This window comes from Mustela putorius, unplaced genomic scaffold, assembly GCF_011764305.1.
Source record: "Mustela putorius furo isolate JIRA1106 unplaced genomic scaffold, ASM1176430v1.1 tig00003845_pilon_pilon_pilon, whole genome shotgun sequence".
NCBI classification, from domain to species: domain Eukaryota; kingdom Metazoa; phylum Chordata; class Mammalia; order Carnivora; family Mustelidae; genus Mustela; species Mustela putorius.
The window spans coordinates 64,246,932-64,263,168 of NW_025421998.1; the positions used below are offsets into that span (position 1 = coordinate 64,246,932).

Genomic DNA, 16,237 nt, shown 5'->3' on the forward strand with positions numbered 1-16,237 from the left:
AGAATAGGATAACCCATAATCATATTACCCTAAAATAACCAATCTTAGCACTTTAGTATACTTCAGTCTTTCTCTACTTGTATTAATTTTGCAGTTATAATCATACCTAATACACAATTTTAACTTGTTTTTTCACTTACTGTTATAGTATAAGCATGCTTAATGTTGCTACATAATCTTCATGGTTGCTATTGTTAATAGCCACATAATAGTTCACTGAATTGAAGTACTTTATTTACTTAACTATCTTGTTATCTTTTTTTTTAAAAGATTTTATTTATTTATTGGACAGACAGAGATCACAAGTAGGCAGAGAGGCAGGCGAGAGAGAAGAAAGGGAAACAAGCTTCCCGCTGAGCAGAGAGCCCGATGTGGGGCTCAATCCCAGGACCCTGAGATCATGACCTGAGCCGAAGGCAGAGGCTTTAACCCACTGAGCCACCCTGATGCCCCAACTATCTTGTTATCTTTAAGCAATTTCCAATTTATTCTTATGATAAATATCCGCATCTTTGCTACTGTAGTATTCTTTTTCACACCCTGAATTCTTTCCTGTAGTCTTAAACAACTGCTTGGCCAAAGAATATAGGTACATTCTTTTGTCCCTTGACATATATTTCCAAATAGATCTTTTTTAAAGGTTGCATCAATTTACACTGCCATGATTGTAAACAAGGACCACTGTGTCTCTGTTCTCTTAAGAGTAGAGCTTTGAGAGGTAAGGATTTGAGACTAGGAGGAAGACATTCCAGTAGTGAAGACTGAGCCTGTGTTTTGTAAAGTACCCTGGTTCTCACCAGGACACTGGTTTTGTGTTGCTTTTATTCTCACAGACTGAGCAGCTGATAACTCTATGGGTCCTGTTTGTTTTTACCATTGTCGGAAACTCCATGGTGCTCTTCTCTACGTGGAGGAGGAAGAGGAAGTCAAGAATGACTTTCTTTGTGACTCAGCTGGCTATCACAGGTGAGTAACTATGCAAGTGGGAGAGAATAAGCTGTGTGCAAAATTCCTGTGGCTCCTCGCTTTCAATTATTTTACCAATAGAAATAGCATACTATCAAGTCCAAAAGGCATCAGCGAGTTTGAGAGTAATTTCTATAGGATCCCATATATGGAGCTTTTTTTTTTTCAGCAAGTTTAACACATTTACATATCCATAAGATTCCATTATAAAAATAACTCTATATAGCACACTTAAAAATGCTATTTTCAGTGCCACCAAGAGCTGCTCTAGTGTTCTACCCTTCCTCTACACAACAGCCTCTACAGTTCACTGAGGTGAAAGTACGATATTACACCATGCTATGAGCTTAAAGAATACATCCCAGCAAATGGACCAGAATTACCTCTATTCAATAATAAATGTGAAGTCTCAAGTATTTTGCAGATTTAAGGCTGTGGACATTGTTTTTGAAATACAAGTGATATGTAATACCACTGGTGGGCATGATATAAGGACATAAGATAATATCAGGGATCAAGATGCTTAAATGTGGATTTGGGGAATGTCCAGTACAGTTGAAGTGTGAATGCATCACACTTAGAGAGGGAATGGTGAAATATTCTCAAGTTTAAAAATGATCTGTGAAATAAAAACTCTCACAGAGATGGGTAGAGCCCAAATTGGTAAAGGTCATGTTCAAGAGGAAAAGACAATCTCAGGGCACCTGGATGGCTCAGTAGGTTGAGCATCCAACTCTTGATTTTGGCTCAGGTCATGATCTCAGGGTCCTGGGATCGAACCCCACATTGGGCTCCCTGCTCAGTGGGAAGCCTTCTTCTCCCTCTCCCTTTGCTGCTCTGCCGGCTGTGCTCTCTTGCTTTCTCTGTCAAACAAATAAATAAAATCTTTTTTAAAAAGATAAAAAATAATAAAACAAGGAAACACAAACCAAAAGTCAGCTGAGGAAGCTATGTATGTATATCATATGCATATCAGAAATCCAGATATTCGCGGTTCTTCTTAAAGCACTGGTGCCCATTTGGTTTAGAAGGGAGAAAAATAAAGACAGGAGGATTCTAGTGCTAATAATGTTCTTTTTGTTGTTGTTGATGGTAATTACATGGATGTGTTCCCTTTGTGATAATTCACCAAATTATATGCTCATGATTTGTGTACTTTATGTAGTTTATGTCAATAAAAAGGTTTATTTACAAAACACAGCACCTCAATTTGAAGTAGAACTGCCAACTCAAATGCCTTCAGGAGTAACTGTGTGAAAGAACCCAGGGAAAGGACAGGTGAAGATGGACCCCCAGGGCAAGTAGAGGAAGCGTACCCCACCAACAGGCATTCAAACTCAATTGTTGTTAACATTATGCTGATCAAAAAAAACACACAAGCAAGACAGATTTGGCCTAAGGGCCCCTGATTTATAGCTGCTGATATATAAAATCTTAAAGTCAAAATTCTGAAAAACTTCTGCTATGATAAAATTCTAGTCCACCCCATGTTATGAATCCCACTCTCAGTATGTGAAGGGAGGGGCACCTGGGTGGCTCAGTTGGTTAATCATCTGCCTTTGATTCAGGTCATGACCCCAGGGTCCGGGTATCATGCCCCACATCTGGCTCCCTGCCTAGCTGGGGGTCGGCTTCCCCTTATCCCCCTCCCCCTAACATGTTTGCATGCCTGCGTGCGCGCGCACGCTCTCACTCTCTCTCAAATAAATAAATAAATAAATAAAATCTTTAGAAAATATATGTGATGGGAATAGTAAGCTTTTTGGGTGTAGTTGGGGAGAGTGAGAGCAAGGGTAGGGAGCTTGTCATTTATAATGGTTTAAAAAAATTGCATGTTTTTCAATGTTTTAAAATGCATTGCCTTGAGAAAAAAAAAAAAAGATGTTATGTTAGGGCTTTCTTCTCCAGTTTTCTTTATTGTAATTTGAGAATTATAGGCCATTATATTATACTATTAAAACCAAAAAATTAAAACATTATATGCCTCAGGAGCAACAATAACGCAATGAAAATATAAAGGAAATTTCCTAATGGTATCAAGCCCAACCCATATAACCCAGTCTACATGATTATCAGATGACCACTAAGATTAAGGAGAAAAGTCAAGAGCAGCATATCCTCGTATCTACTTATCATTAAAATTCCTCCATCAGAGGAGTATGTCTCAGGCTTCTTGATATGAGGGAAAATCACTGACAAGACACTGGGGCCCTATCAGGGTGATATTAAAACAGAGGCTGCTGGCTTAAACTCAGCATGAATGAGTTGTTCTCACATAAAGATGCTGCTATTATTAGTGTGTCCCTGTGATACCAAGACATTTGCATAAATACACCTATAATTTTATAGGTGTTTTTCTCTTGGCATCATATCTTAGTCTGCTCAGTGCGCCATAACAAAATACCACAGACTGGGGGGCTTAACACACATTTATATCCCAGAGCTCGGGAGGCTGGGAATGTGAGATGGGGCGCCAGCGGGGTCAGCTTCTGGTGAGATCACTCTTCTTGCCTTGCAGAGGGCTGCCTTCTCGCTCTGTCCTCAGATGGAGAGAGAGAAAGCAAGTTCTCTAGTGTCTCCTAATAAAGCTGTTAATCCTGTCTGATCATCCACTTCCATAAAGGCCCTATCTGCACATATAGTCACTTTGGGAGTTGGGGCTTTAACATGACGGATTTTGGTGAGACACAAATATGCAGGTAATAACAGATGGGAAAATCTAGGTGCATCAGAAGATTACAAGTGATTTGAGGGAAGAACATAGTATGTGGGGTTGGAGGACCTAGATGAAAGAAATGAGGGGTAGCCATAAACAAGAGTTTGGACGCCTTGCTAAGATGTTCAGCAAATCCTTGAGCACATCCTCTGTGGTGCTAGTTTGGTTCAGGCCACCATTGCCCTTTAGTAGTTTACGGTGAAAATCCCAGTGTATAAGAATGAGAATTGCAATACTAACCCGTGGCCAGGTTTTGCTGGTAACATGGGAACACGGTAAAGCAAGGAAGTTGAATTTCTTGTCATGAGGATGACACAAATGTTGGACCACTATGACTAAAGAGACTATGACTAAAGAAAGAAATGAAAACAGGCAAGTGGGAAAAAAAGAAAGATGTTGGAGAGTCAAGGAATGAGAGTCACCACACAGTGGTAAGGTGGGTTTAGTGACGGTTGCCGAATAAAAAAGAGCTGGAAAGAAGGGAGTATGTGTTCAACACCCAAGATATTCTCAGGTGAATGTTGCAGAGACTGTGCAACTAACTCAGTGTGCCCCTAGTAACAGGGAGCCAAAGTAGAGTCACATGGAAAGTCGTTAGTAAACAGGGTCTCCATAGTGGAAACTAAATTCTATTAAATGCTTATCATATATCAGGCTCTGTGCTAAATGTTTTGTGTAGATTTTTTTATTTAATCCTCACAATAGTCCTATGACTTAACCCTGCCCTAATCTTACCCTTTTTACAGACATGAAAATTAAGGTTCAAAGAGATTCAGACCTTTCCCTAGGTCATACAGTAAAGGGGTAGACCAGATATTCAAACCGAGGCAGGTTTTCTTTTTTTTTCCCCCAGTCATGAGCTTTTAATTGTTACAGATCGGGTGTCCCTGAGGGACCTATGCGTGGGTGAGTGGTCTGCGGACAGACTGCAAGACCTCAGGACAATGTGAGTCCGATTAGATGAAGCTATTTTGAGAGCTTAGTCCCAGTGTATTTAATAAATGAGGGGAACTGATGGAGCAAGAGCATAGGAGTCACTAGAGGTAGGAGAATATAAGAGCTGAATACATACTTCAATTTTGAAAGGGCTTGTGGTTCAGTTAAAAATATTTGTAGTTGGGGATGCCTGGGTGGCTCAGTGGGTTAACACCTCTGCCTTCAACTCAGGTCATGATCCCAGAGTCCTGGGATTGAGCCCCGCATCAGGCTCTCTGCTCTGCAGGGGGCCTGCTTCCTCCTCTCTCTGTCTGCCAAATAAATAAATAAAATCTTTTAAACAAATTTTTTGTAGTTGACCAGCTGGCTGGATTTCTAGTCTGTATCATGAGTCCCAGCATTGGTACCAGTCAAAACTGCCCATGCAGGCAGGATGGGGTGCCAGGAATCCTGTCCCATCGCAATGCCTCGCAAGCCTGTTGATAATGCCTGAAATGTCTGTCACAACATAACCATTTCTTGGAGCTTGTTAAAATAAAAATACTCTGAAAACTTATCACACACTTCACTTTGCTTGTTCCTTCTCAGTATGGAATGAAAATCTGAGAGCTTGTAGAAACGAAGGGTCTTGGGGGCCACGAATGACAAGGAGTGGGAAGGAGCCAGACACATTTCACTCATTTAAACTTGTCTACTTCAAATCCTTTGCGGAGCCAGAGCGTTGGTGGTATAGTGGTTAACATAGCTGCCTTTCAGATCCTTTGTGGAACCTCAGGATTTACATAAAGGCAAGCCAAACGTCATGGTTCCAAAGTTTAGGAAGGGCTAGGTCATTTTAATCAACATTCTGAGTGGAGATTTATGGTCTTTTCAAAGCATATTCTATCAGCCACTGTATTAAAATCCCTCTTCAAGTACATAAAACTTGCCACAAATGTTCATCTTTGGATGAACATTTTGCTTTACCAATGTTTCAGGTTATTCAGACTTGAGTATGAATCTCAACAATTGTATGGCCTAGCTCTAAGCCTTTGGAAAAGACAATTTGTCTGAATATCAGTTTCCTAACCCCAAAAGTGGGGATGCTTCTCAGAGCTGTAGAGAGCAGTAAATGAGATAAAATCAATGAAGTGCTTAATACAGTATGAGGCACATAGTAATTGCTCAATAAACACTAGCTGTAAATGCTACCACTATGGCTGTTTCATTCACTGAAATGAAATGAAGGAACTGATTAATTTAAAATCATTTGAGTCACTTGCAAAAGAACAAAAAGTTCTCCAAAAGACCTGAAGTTCACTGCAAACCCTCAGCTGCTCTGTCTTTTATTCAGGACAGTGTTCTTAGCTCAAGTGTGCTCTGGGTCCCAAGTGTTGCTTTGAAGGATGACCAAATATTTTCATATAAGCATATTTTTAATCATAAGCTTCAACTGACATCATCAGTGCCACAGATATTTGGAAAACTAAATTCTGAAACATTTCACCTGGCATTTTTTGAGGGAGAAAAATATGTGCTAACAGTTATTACTGGGAAAGGCAATATGAATGCCCTTTATTAAATAATTTCCATCAAGAAATACTGAGGTTGAGGTTGAGAATAGCCTTCTACTTATAGACAAGTAGCTTTGAGTGATTCTTTGAGGAACATTCTGATTTCTATTTGGTCTTTTATTTCTTTAGTGAGTAAGCCAGTGGAAATTAGATTCAGTTGCACATCCATAAAATCCAGATAATGGTGGTCTAAGTTTATAAGGATTTGTTTTTCCTTATGTAAAGAATTCTCAAAGCAGGTAGTCCAGGGCTCCTATTGTGTTTGCTTATCACTGGGGAACCATATTCCATCCTCAAGGACTTCCATCCTCAAGGTCAGTTCATTGTATGGAAGGCTCTTGGTTCAAAATGGCTGCCAGAACTCCTGCCCATCATGCCCAAATTCTAGTCAATAGGAAGGAAGGGGAAGGAAAGACAAGAGAAGCCCATGCCAGCTATCTGTCCTCCTCCTAATTAACATTCCTAGAATTCCCATCCATGAATTTTTGCTTGTGTTTCATTAGCCATCTTTAACTGAAGGAAAAGCAGGGAAATGTTTTTCTTTATTTCTAACCTGGGTTCTTTTTCCAGAAGAAACCCGGAGTTCTTTTCCTGAGGCAGAATGAGTAGCAGTCTCTGGCATATCTTGTTTTCCATACTTCAATTTCCATAGAGAACTGAGAAATTTAAACAATGAATCTGTTTGACTAACTATTCCCCTCCTTTGAGAATGCTTCCTCCAGAGGGTCATGGGTTCTTCTGACTTTTTATCTTGGCACACTTTGTCCCATTAATTAGATAAACTCCTGTTGTTCACTGTTTACATCCCTCCGCCAGAGTTTTGGCTGTTATAGCAATCCTGCAATGACTATCCATATATTAAATCTCATGAGCATTTATTTATTTAGGATTGTTTATAGAAGTGGGCTTACTGCATTAAAGAAACTTCTGTGGCTTTCAAATTTGCTGATGTCCTTTTAGGTCCCCCAGGACTAAAAGACGATGGGAAATGTCATGAGACAAAAGCTCTAGATGCCACTAGCATAGATCCACACTGATCCTTATTTTAAAAGGTCCCTGCAAACAAAAGCTTTGCTGGCTTATAAGAGTTAGTCATAACAAGTTCCTTGAGGGCAGGGGTTCTCTCTGTTCATTTCTTATACTTATACACCTATTCAGGTATAATTTGCTTATTTAAAAAAGAAAATTTTTAATTTTCTTTTGCTAGTACCTTTATCTGTGTGTCTGTCTTCATATGTTTTAAGGTTAAAACCTTAGCCAGTGTATTGGAGAAGAAAACTAACTTATCTCTTTCTTCCATAATGACTACAGCAGCACTCATATATTTGTGGAAACAAAGAACACATCATTTACCAGAGCATTTGAATGGAGCAAGTGTTTTAATTTTGCATCTGTGTTTTTTTTTTTAATTGGAGTATAAGTGACATATAATATCTTATTATGTACATCATAATGATTTGATATTTTTACACATTACAAAATGGTCCCCACTGTACATCTGGTTATCAACTGTCACCATACAAAGTTATTACAACATTATTGATTATATTCCTTATGCTACACTTTACATCCCTATGACTTCTTTATTTTAAAACTGGAAGTTTGTACCTCTTAATCCCCTTCACCTATTTTGCCAACCCCTAACTCCTCCCCACTGTGGCAACTGACAGTTTGTTTCTGGTATGTATGAGTCTGTTTCTATTTTGTTTTGTTTGTTTTGTTTTTTTAGATTCCACATGTAAGTGAAATAATTGAGGTATTTATCTTTTTGCCTGATTTCTTTCACTTAGCATAATACCCTCTAGGTTCATCCATGTTCATTTTTTTTTTTTTATGGCTGAGTAATTTTCGTGTGTGTGTGTGTGTGTGTGATCTTTATCCATTCATCCATCAATGGACACTTGGGTTGGGTTGCTTCCATGATCTGGCTACTGAAAATAATGCTGTAAAAAAACATAGAGGTGCACAAATTTTCTCAAATTAGGGTTTTCATACTCTTTGGGTGATACCCAGTACTGGGATTCCTGGATCTTATGGAGATTCTATTTTTCATTTTTGAGGAACCTCCATACTGTCTACACAGTGGTGTACCAGTCTGCACCCCCATCAACAATGCACAAGGGTTCCCTTTTCTCTACATCCTCACGAACACTTATTTTTTTGTCTTTTTGATAATAGCCAGTCTGACAGGTGTGAAGTGATACCTCTTTGTGGTTTTGACTTGCATTTCCCTGATGATGAGTGATGTTGAGCATCTTTTCATGTGCCTGTTGGCCATCTGGATGTCTTCTTTGAAAAATGTCTATTCACGTCCTCTGTCATTTTCTCATTGGGTCGTTTGTCAGTTTTGATGTTAAATGGTGGAAGTTCGCCCTATATTTTGCATAGTAACTGTCTATCAGATATATCAATTGTGAATATCTTCTTCCATTCAGTAGGTTGCCTTTGTTTTGTTAGTGGCTTCCTTTGCTGTGCAAAAGCTTTCCAGCTTGACGTATTTCTGTTTTACTTTAGTGTTTGTTACTCCTGCCTGAGAATACTGGTCCAAAAAAATCTTGCTAAGACTGATGTCAAAGAGCTTCTTGCTTATATTTTCTTCTAAAAGTTTTATGGTTTGTCTTACATTCAAGTTTTTAATCCATTTTGAATTTATTTTTATATATGGTATAAGATAGTGGAAAGTTTCATTCTTTTGCACGTAGCTGTCCAGTTTTCCCAGCACCATTCACTGAAGAGACTGCCTGTTGCCCATTGCTTATTCTCACCTTCTTTATCATAGGTTAATGGACCCTACATACATGGTGGGGGTGTTATTTCTGGGCTCTCAATACTAGTACCTTTATCTGTGTGTCTGTCTTCATATGTTTTAACTTACTTCTCCACATTTCTGAGCCCTTCCAAAAAAATCTTAACTAATTCTTCTCTATATATTCCATTAGGATTTTTGATTATAATATTAGTCTTAAGAATGGAAGGAAACCAGAAGATATTGAAGCTGCTATTTTGGCACATTCTGCAATTTTTAGTACTTCCATTCTAACAATTTTCTGGATGAATTTAATGACTGTTTATATTTTATGAGCTAAAGTGCCAATTAAAATTTATTAGTCATTTATCATCTTCAAGACTGACTTGTCTGTTTTATTCAAATGCAATAAAGAAGAAGGAGCTAATGAGAATAACTCCCGTTGAGTGTTCAACAAAGGAAAGATAGAAAACATATTTTTTGGCACACATTCAGAAAACTTCCCTTTTCTGATTGGACCAAATCTTCTCGTATTAGTAAAGAAAATTCGCTTTATCTCAAAGCACTTCTTGGAGAGCAATTTACTGATGAACTAAGGAATTCTCGACCTTCAAAACTCTCCTGTTAATTATCTGACAACAGAGAAAATTGAGAGTTTCAGCAAGAGAGGTGAGATCAGGAGTGTTGAGTTGTCCCAGGCCAAATATGGAACTTGCCATAACTTTCTTGTGCCCCTTTCCTTCAGTCTTTTTCTGGGTTTGTGAGTTGCATACTTAATTCATTTATTTATTTTAGTTCTGCTAATTGTTTACTTTAAAATTTTTTTTTCAACTGCATTGATATAAAATTGACATATGTGTAAGCTTAAGGTGGACAAAGTAATGATATAGTATATGTATGTATTGCAGAATGATTACCACAATAAATTTCGTTAACATTCAGCTCTCTTTTTAATTTTTTGAGGAATCGCCATAATGCTTCCCAGAGTGGCTGCACCAATTAGCATTCCCACCAACAGTGTACAGGGATTCTCTTTTCTCATATCCCTACCAGCACTTGTTATCTCTTCTCTTTTTTTTGATAATAGCCATTTTAACATATGTGAGGGGGGATCTCATTGTGGTGTGAGTTTCCCTGATAATCAGTGATGTCGAATACCTTTTCATGAACCTATTGGCCACCTCAATAAATTCTTTGAAAAAAATAGCTCTTCAGGTCTTAGGTCCATTATTTAAGTGGATTATTTCTTTTTGGCTATTGAATTGTATGATATTAATATATTTGGGATTTCTGTTTGGACTTGATCCCCAATAGTCAAGCTTTGCAGATTTCTCCAGTAATCTTTTTCCCCCACTAGAGAAACTGAAGCATTGGTCTGACACCATGCCTGCCTGGGTGAGGGGTGATGCAGTCAGGATACAGCTACTCCTCTTACCTTTCTGATGCAGTCCTTCTTGGTTCCTGTGGTCCAGCCGAGGGCTACATGATCTTGTCTTGTCTATGGTCTTACTAGTTGGTCTTGTGAGGGGGCAATCAGGAATGATGTGTGTTGCCCTCTTGATGACATTACTTGTAATACTCATTCATAATGAAAACATTAGCAATATGAATTTTTTCTGTATTCATAAATATATATATGATACAATTTACTGGGTTGGTTTTTTTTTAAGATTTAATGTATTTATTTGACAGAGAGAGAGATCACAAGTAGGCAGAGAGATAGGGGGAAGCAGGCTCCCTGCTGAGCAGAGAGCCCGATGTGGGGCTCCATCCCAGGACCCTGGGATCATGACCTGAGCTGAAGACAGAGGCTTAACCCATTGAGCCATCCAGGCGCCCCTTCTTTAACATTTCGTAAATCATATTGAATGTTATGGCCTTGCAGTCAAAGAACATTTTTGGAAGGATTCCTGCTTTTTGCAATTTATTAAGGGTATTTTTGAGGTCTCACATGTAATCACTTACTTTGAAAAATAGTTAATGGGGACACCTGTGTAGCTCAGCATCTGCCTTTGTCTCAGGTTATGATCCCAGGGTCCCAGGGATCGAGCCCCACCTCCTACTCTCTGCTCAATGGGAAGCCTGCTTCTCCCTCTCCCACTCCCCCTGCTTTGTTCCCTCTCTTGCTGTGTCTTTCTCTGTCAAATAAATAAATAAAATCTTTTAAAAAATATATTTAGTGGATATTTTAAAAGAAGATATAAGAATTAATGTGGGAATAAGAAAAAGCCACCCAAATGACAACAAGCAACAATTGTTTATTCAGAGCTGGCTGTAACAGGGGAGTCCGCCACCATCATTTCTGTTGGCAGCCTCTCAGAGATGGACAGGACGGCAGGAAAGTTTTATAATATAAAACAGGGAAGCCCCATAGGAGGCTACTAGCAAGGGAAGCCATAGGCAGGCTAACTAGAAGCATGCCGTCCTCTGTGGTTAACTGTGAGGATTTGACTTTCTCTGCTTGGTCCTAAGTTGGAAACAGGGTCAAAAATTAGAACAGTTGTCAGTTACCAATCAAGTCCTGGCTACTTGGAGTGGATTACTACCATAGGTATTGTTTGGACTTGTGGTTGCTACAGGTCATATGTTGGTTTCCTAGGCTGGTTGTTGCAGGTTGTGAGTCAGAATTCTATTTTTATATATAGTTTGATCATTGTCCATTTGTAAATTCAGTCCCTATTTTGTGCTTACTTTTTTGAATTTGCCTTATTAATTATAGTCTTCAAATATTCTCTATTTTTATGTATTTCTTGCCTATTTGATACATCATGGGTGACTAAAAGTGCTGTTACAGACTTTCATACTTTCTCTCATTTTCTCACAGTATTTTTTAATCAGTATTTATTTTATAAATTTCAACATTTCGTTATTTGGATCCTAAAGGCTCCTGACTCGTGTATCTTTAATACAGGTTTGTGTGCTGAATGTTACACACACTTAATCCTTCTAGTTTCACTTATCCACTTATTTCTAAATTTTATTTATGTGATATTAAGACTAAGTTCATCTATTTTATTTTTATTGCATTTATTTGTCAAACACTAGACCAAGTATTTTAATAGAAAGTTATATTAAAAATATTTTATGGTCTTTGTCTTCTGCTTTATGTCAATGCTTGCAATAATTATCAACAAGTACTTCTGTGTTGGACTGTTCCATGCTCACCAGCAGTTGGCTTCCTCATTCTTGATTCCTCTGTTTGGTACAGATCACAACTACACAACTCACAACTACAGCTCTGAACTACCCTGTGTGGTAATTCCTTCTCCTTTCCAGATTGGTGTGTGGATAGGTGTCTCATTTATGACATTTATGAAAAAGTCTTTCTCTTGTCTCCACAATAATGACAATATAGTTGGGTGTAGAAATCTTGAATTCACAACTCAGATCTCCATAGTTGTTGCTCCATTGACTCTTGGCACTTTATGCTACTAAAATCAACCAGAGTTTTCTTCTTTTATAGGTTATCAAATTTTTGTTTGTTTCTAGATTTTTTTCTTTGTGGTTTCATACCTTTAACAGTTTATATCTATTTATTGGGCTGTTTGATCAGTTCTCCTCTTTGCCAAGTAAGCTCTTTTGATCTGCAGATTAAAGCGACTTCTTAGCTCATTTTGTTTATGCCTGAATATTGATCATCTTCCATTTGTTCTGATCTTTTGTTCAGGAACATTAATTATCCATATGTCTGTAACCATGGTTTTTCTTTCTCATCATTAAAATCTTGGTCCTATTTCTTTACATTGGGAAGGATTATTTAAGCTTTTCCTAATCACTGATTTGATTTAGATTCCATTATTAGCAGAATTACCTCTACTTTTCATCATTTTTAGTCAACTGAGCCACCCAGGTGCCCCAACTTTTCATCATTTTTAAAGTCTCTTGAAGGGGCGCCTGGATGGCTCAGTGGGTTAAGCATCTGCCTTTGACTCAGGTCATCATCTCAGGGTCCTGGGATTGAGCCCCACATCCGGCTCTCTGTTCAGCAGAGAGCCTGCTTCCCCCTTTCTCTCTGCCTGCTTGTGATCTCTCTCTCCATCAAATAAATAAACAAAATTGAAAAAAAAAAAAAAGTGCTAAACCGGGCACTCACGTTGTTTTGGGGCACCTGGGTGGCTCAGTGGGTTAACGCCTCTGCCTCCTGCTCAGGTCTTGATCCCAGGGTCCTGGGATCAAGCCCCACATCAGGCTCTCTGCTCAGCAGGGAGCCTGCCTCCACCTCTCTCTCTGCCTACTTGTGATCTCTGTCTGTCAAATAAATAAATAAAATCTTTTAAAAAATAAAAATAAAAATAAAGTCTCTTGAAAGTTGCTTTTCCAGTGATCAGTTTCAAAATATCTACTTTTATATTACCTAGTGCTTTTCATTTCTGTCAATTTCTCAGTATTTCCTTTTTTGCAACTTATCTAATGTCTTATTGGTTCCTCCTTCACCTTTTATACCACAACATCAAAGTGTTCCTAAAATGCAAATGAGCACAAAACACACTGCTTAAAATTGAAGTGTTCCTTGAACAAAGTTTTTTTTTAATGTTAAGATTTTTTTTCCCCTGACATTTGTGTGCTTTTTTCTACTTACTTAATGCCACAAAAATCTCTCTACTATATGACTCACTCATTCCACCAAAAGTTGACTAATTGGCTAACATCTGAATAAATACACATGCTTCTCATTTAGATAATTCCTACAATCGCCATGCAATATCATCATTGTTCCCTACTCCAAAAAGAAAAGGTCTGTATTTATAAAGAGAGTCAGTTTCTCTTAAGCAGGAAAAGAAGGTATTGTCCTTTCACTCCACGAATAATTTAACTAAAAAAGAATAAACTCTTCTCCTAGGAATGCTTTTTTTTTTTTTTTTTTGGATTTCTTTTTGTTCCCTGCCTTCACACCATCATTAGCACACTGTGTGACCTGGGAGATGCACTTACCCTCACTAAGTCTTTGTGTCTCTGTTTCTAAAAATGAAGAGGTTAGCTGGTTGATCTTAAGAGGCTAGAGTGATCTGGTTGTAATCATCCTTTGCCTCTAATCAAAAATTCCCAATTGTACAAATTGAGAGGAATTTTTATATCTTTAGATAAGTTGTTTAATAACCAAACAGCTTGTGTTTTAATGAGAGCTGACACCTTTATGAATTAACTCTGTTGCTACATAATGGTAATATGTAGCTTCTGGCTCATAGAAGGAATATGACCCGTGGAATATAGTTAGACAGTGGACTCATTCCCCTGTTGCTCGCTGCCTCACTGGGCTTTCCAGGTCAACATTCTAGAAACCCATACATGGCTGTTTATTTATTCCTTTCTTTAGTCATCCAGTAAGTATTATTAAGCACTGACGCTGATGAGGCATGGTTCTAGGTACCAAAGGTACAGTGAGTGGTATATTTGGTTATAAGTGAGAGTTCAAACAATAACGTAAGAAAGGAGACAATTTTGCTTTTGTCCTGCAAAGTTCAGTGGCAGAATATCCCTGGGCTTGGTTTGCTCTAGCAATTCAGCAATGTCACCGAGGACCCTGTCTCTGATATGGTAGAAGGCCTCACCCCCTAAGCTTTGTTCCTTATCTTGGTTATGGGATGCTGTCATAGTCTGCTGAGGCTGCCATAAATACCGCAGAGTGGGTGGCTTAAACAACAGAAATTTATTTTCTCACAGTTCTGGAGGCTGGAATTTCAGGAGGAAAGTGTGGGCAAGTTTGGTTTCTTCCGAGGCCTCTCTCCTTGGCTTGTAGATGGCTGTCTTCTTCCTTTGTCCTCACATGGTCTTTCCTCTGTGTGTGTGAATGTCTGTGCCCTAATCTCCTTTTCTTACAAGGTTACAAGTCATATGACTTAGGCCCCACCCATATGACCTTGTTTTACCTTAATTACTTTTTAAAAAGCCCTATGTTCTCATATTCTGAGGAACAGGGAGTTGGGACTTCAACAAGTAAATCTGGGGGGACACAATTCAATCCACAGCAGATGTCCCCTAATGACTCCTGGGGAACATTGGTCCTCAGGCATTGAGAAAAACTATGACTTCCAGAAGCTTTCTTAGAAGTATAGGAAGGCACTCTTCCCAGCAGTGCTTGTCAACCCTCTTCATGCACCTCCCTGACCTAACTTGAGCTTTATGCTCATATCTGAACTAATTGATGTGAACAAGATTTGCATATACACTGAGGAGCTTAGACTGAAGTCAAATGCCTTACTCCTAGAGATTCACTTTTCCCCAAAACACATGGGCCGAGCAGATGGGATGGATACTTGAGTTAAAAGGTAGGGTGTTTACCGAAAGAAGGAGAAGTAGATGTTGGGGAGCATAGCCTGCTTACAAACAGTAAGGGGGTTGAAAAAATGGGGAGTTGCAAACTTCATGAGCTTCTAGTTAACGGAAAAGAAAGGGAGATTTTTCTCTAGGCTCAGGAGTAGGGTAGCTGGGCAGTTCGGATTCCAGAACATGGCAGAATATACTCTGCCCAAGAGCTGGGAGCCTTCTGAATATCTTTGAAGATTCAAAACATTATAACACTGCTAGAGGAAAATAATATTTATAAGGTTATAAAGTAAGCTTTTCCATTCAACTCAGGAGAAACAACGCAGATCAAATAAAATGCAATCATTTCTGTCTCCCTGATAATTATGTAGATAGGTGAGTGGTGATCAATAACCTTCAGGATGTTAACAAATATCATCCCTTTGAACTTACACCAGCCTTGTGAGATAAATATTCCCATTTTCCAGAGAGGATAATGAGGTTCAGAGAGGGTAGGCAGCCTGTCAAAAATCCTTGAGTGCCTTTGGCACTCCGCCATGTGAGGGATGCAAGCATGAGGAACCTGGAGTCACAGGTTGTCACTTTCTTTTAAAAGGGCCTGAGAGCCCCCAAGCATCTCTTCAGGGAGTCCTTGTGGTCATACTTGGAGGAGACCCTGGAGTAGAGTGACCTAATATACAGACAGGTAACCCAGCTCTATCCTGTGGAACTGTGTCCTTGGCTCAGCGTTTACTGGCTCCATCCCTTATGAACTCTGCCCCAAACTCAACATTAAGAATTAATTGTTGCTTGTCCCTAATCTTAATCATTAAGGAAACTTATACAACTTTCTGTGACTTTCATTTCCCTTTTCTTTGGCTTACTGTTTCTTGGTAGTTAAGAATGCAGTCAATGTTATACAGACAGAGGTTTGGTGTGATCTCCAATTGACTTCTTCCTCCACAACAAGCTCATTGTGTCCTGAACACCCACGGTGTTTGTACAGTTTAGCCATTGTCTGAAAACTTGAGGAATCAATGCCTGTGTCTAAAATGCGTTCTCACACTTTTCAGGCCA

At 38.8% G+C, this 16,237-nt stretch overlaps 1 protein-coding gene across 2 annotated transcripts in view; it reads left to right on the forward strand.

Moving 5' to 3' along the window:
• The window catches only part of NPSR1 (neuropeptide S receptor 1), a 181,035-nt gene that overhangs the window by 32,178 nt on the left and 132,620 nt on the right, over nucleotides 1–16,237 (forward strand). For both annotated transcript variants that reach the window (XM_045089510.1, XM_045089511.1), the window contains exon 2: nucleotides 834–966. In XM_045089510.1, coding sequence (XP_044945445.1) covers nucleotides 834–966 — 133 coding nt within the window. The remainder of the gene's footprint in view (nucleotides 1–833; nucleotides 967–16,237) is intronic.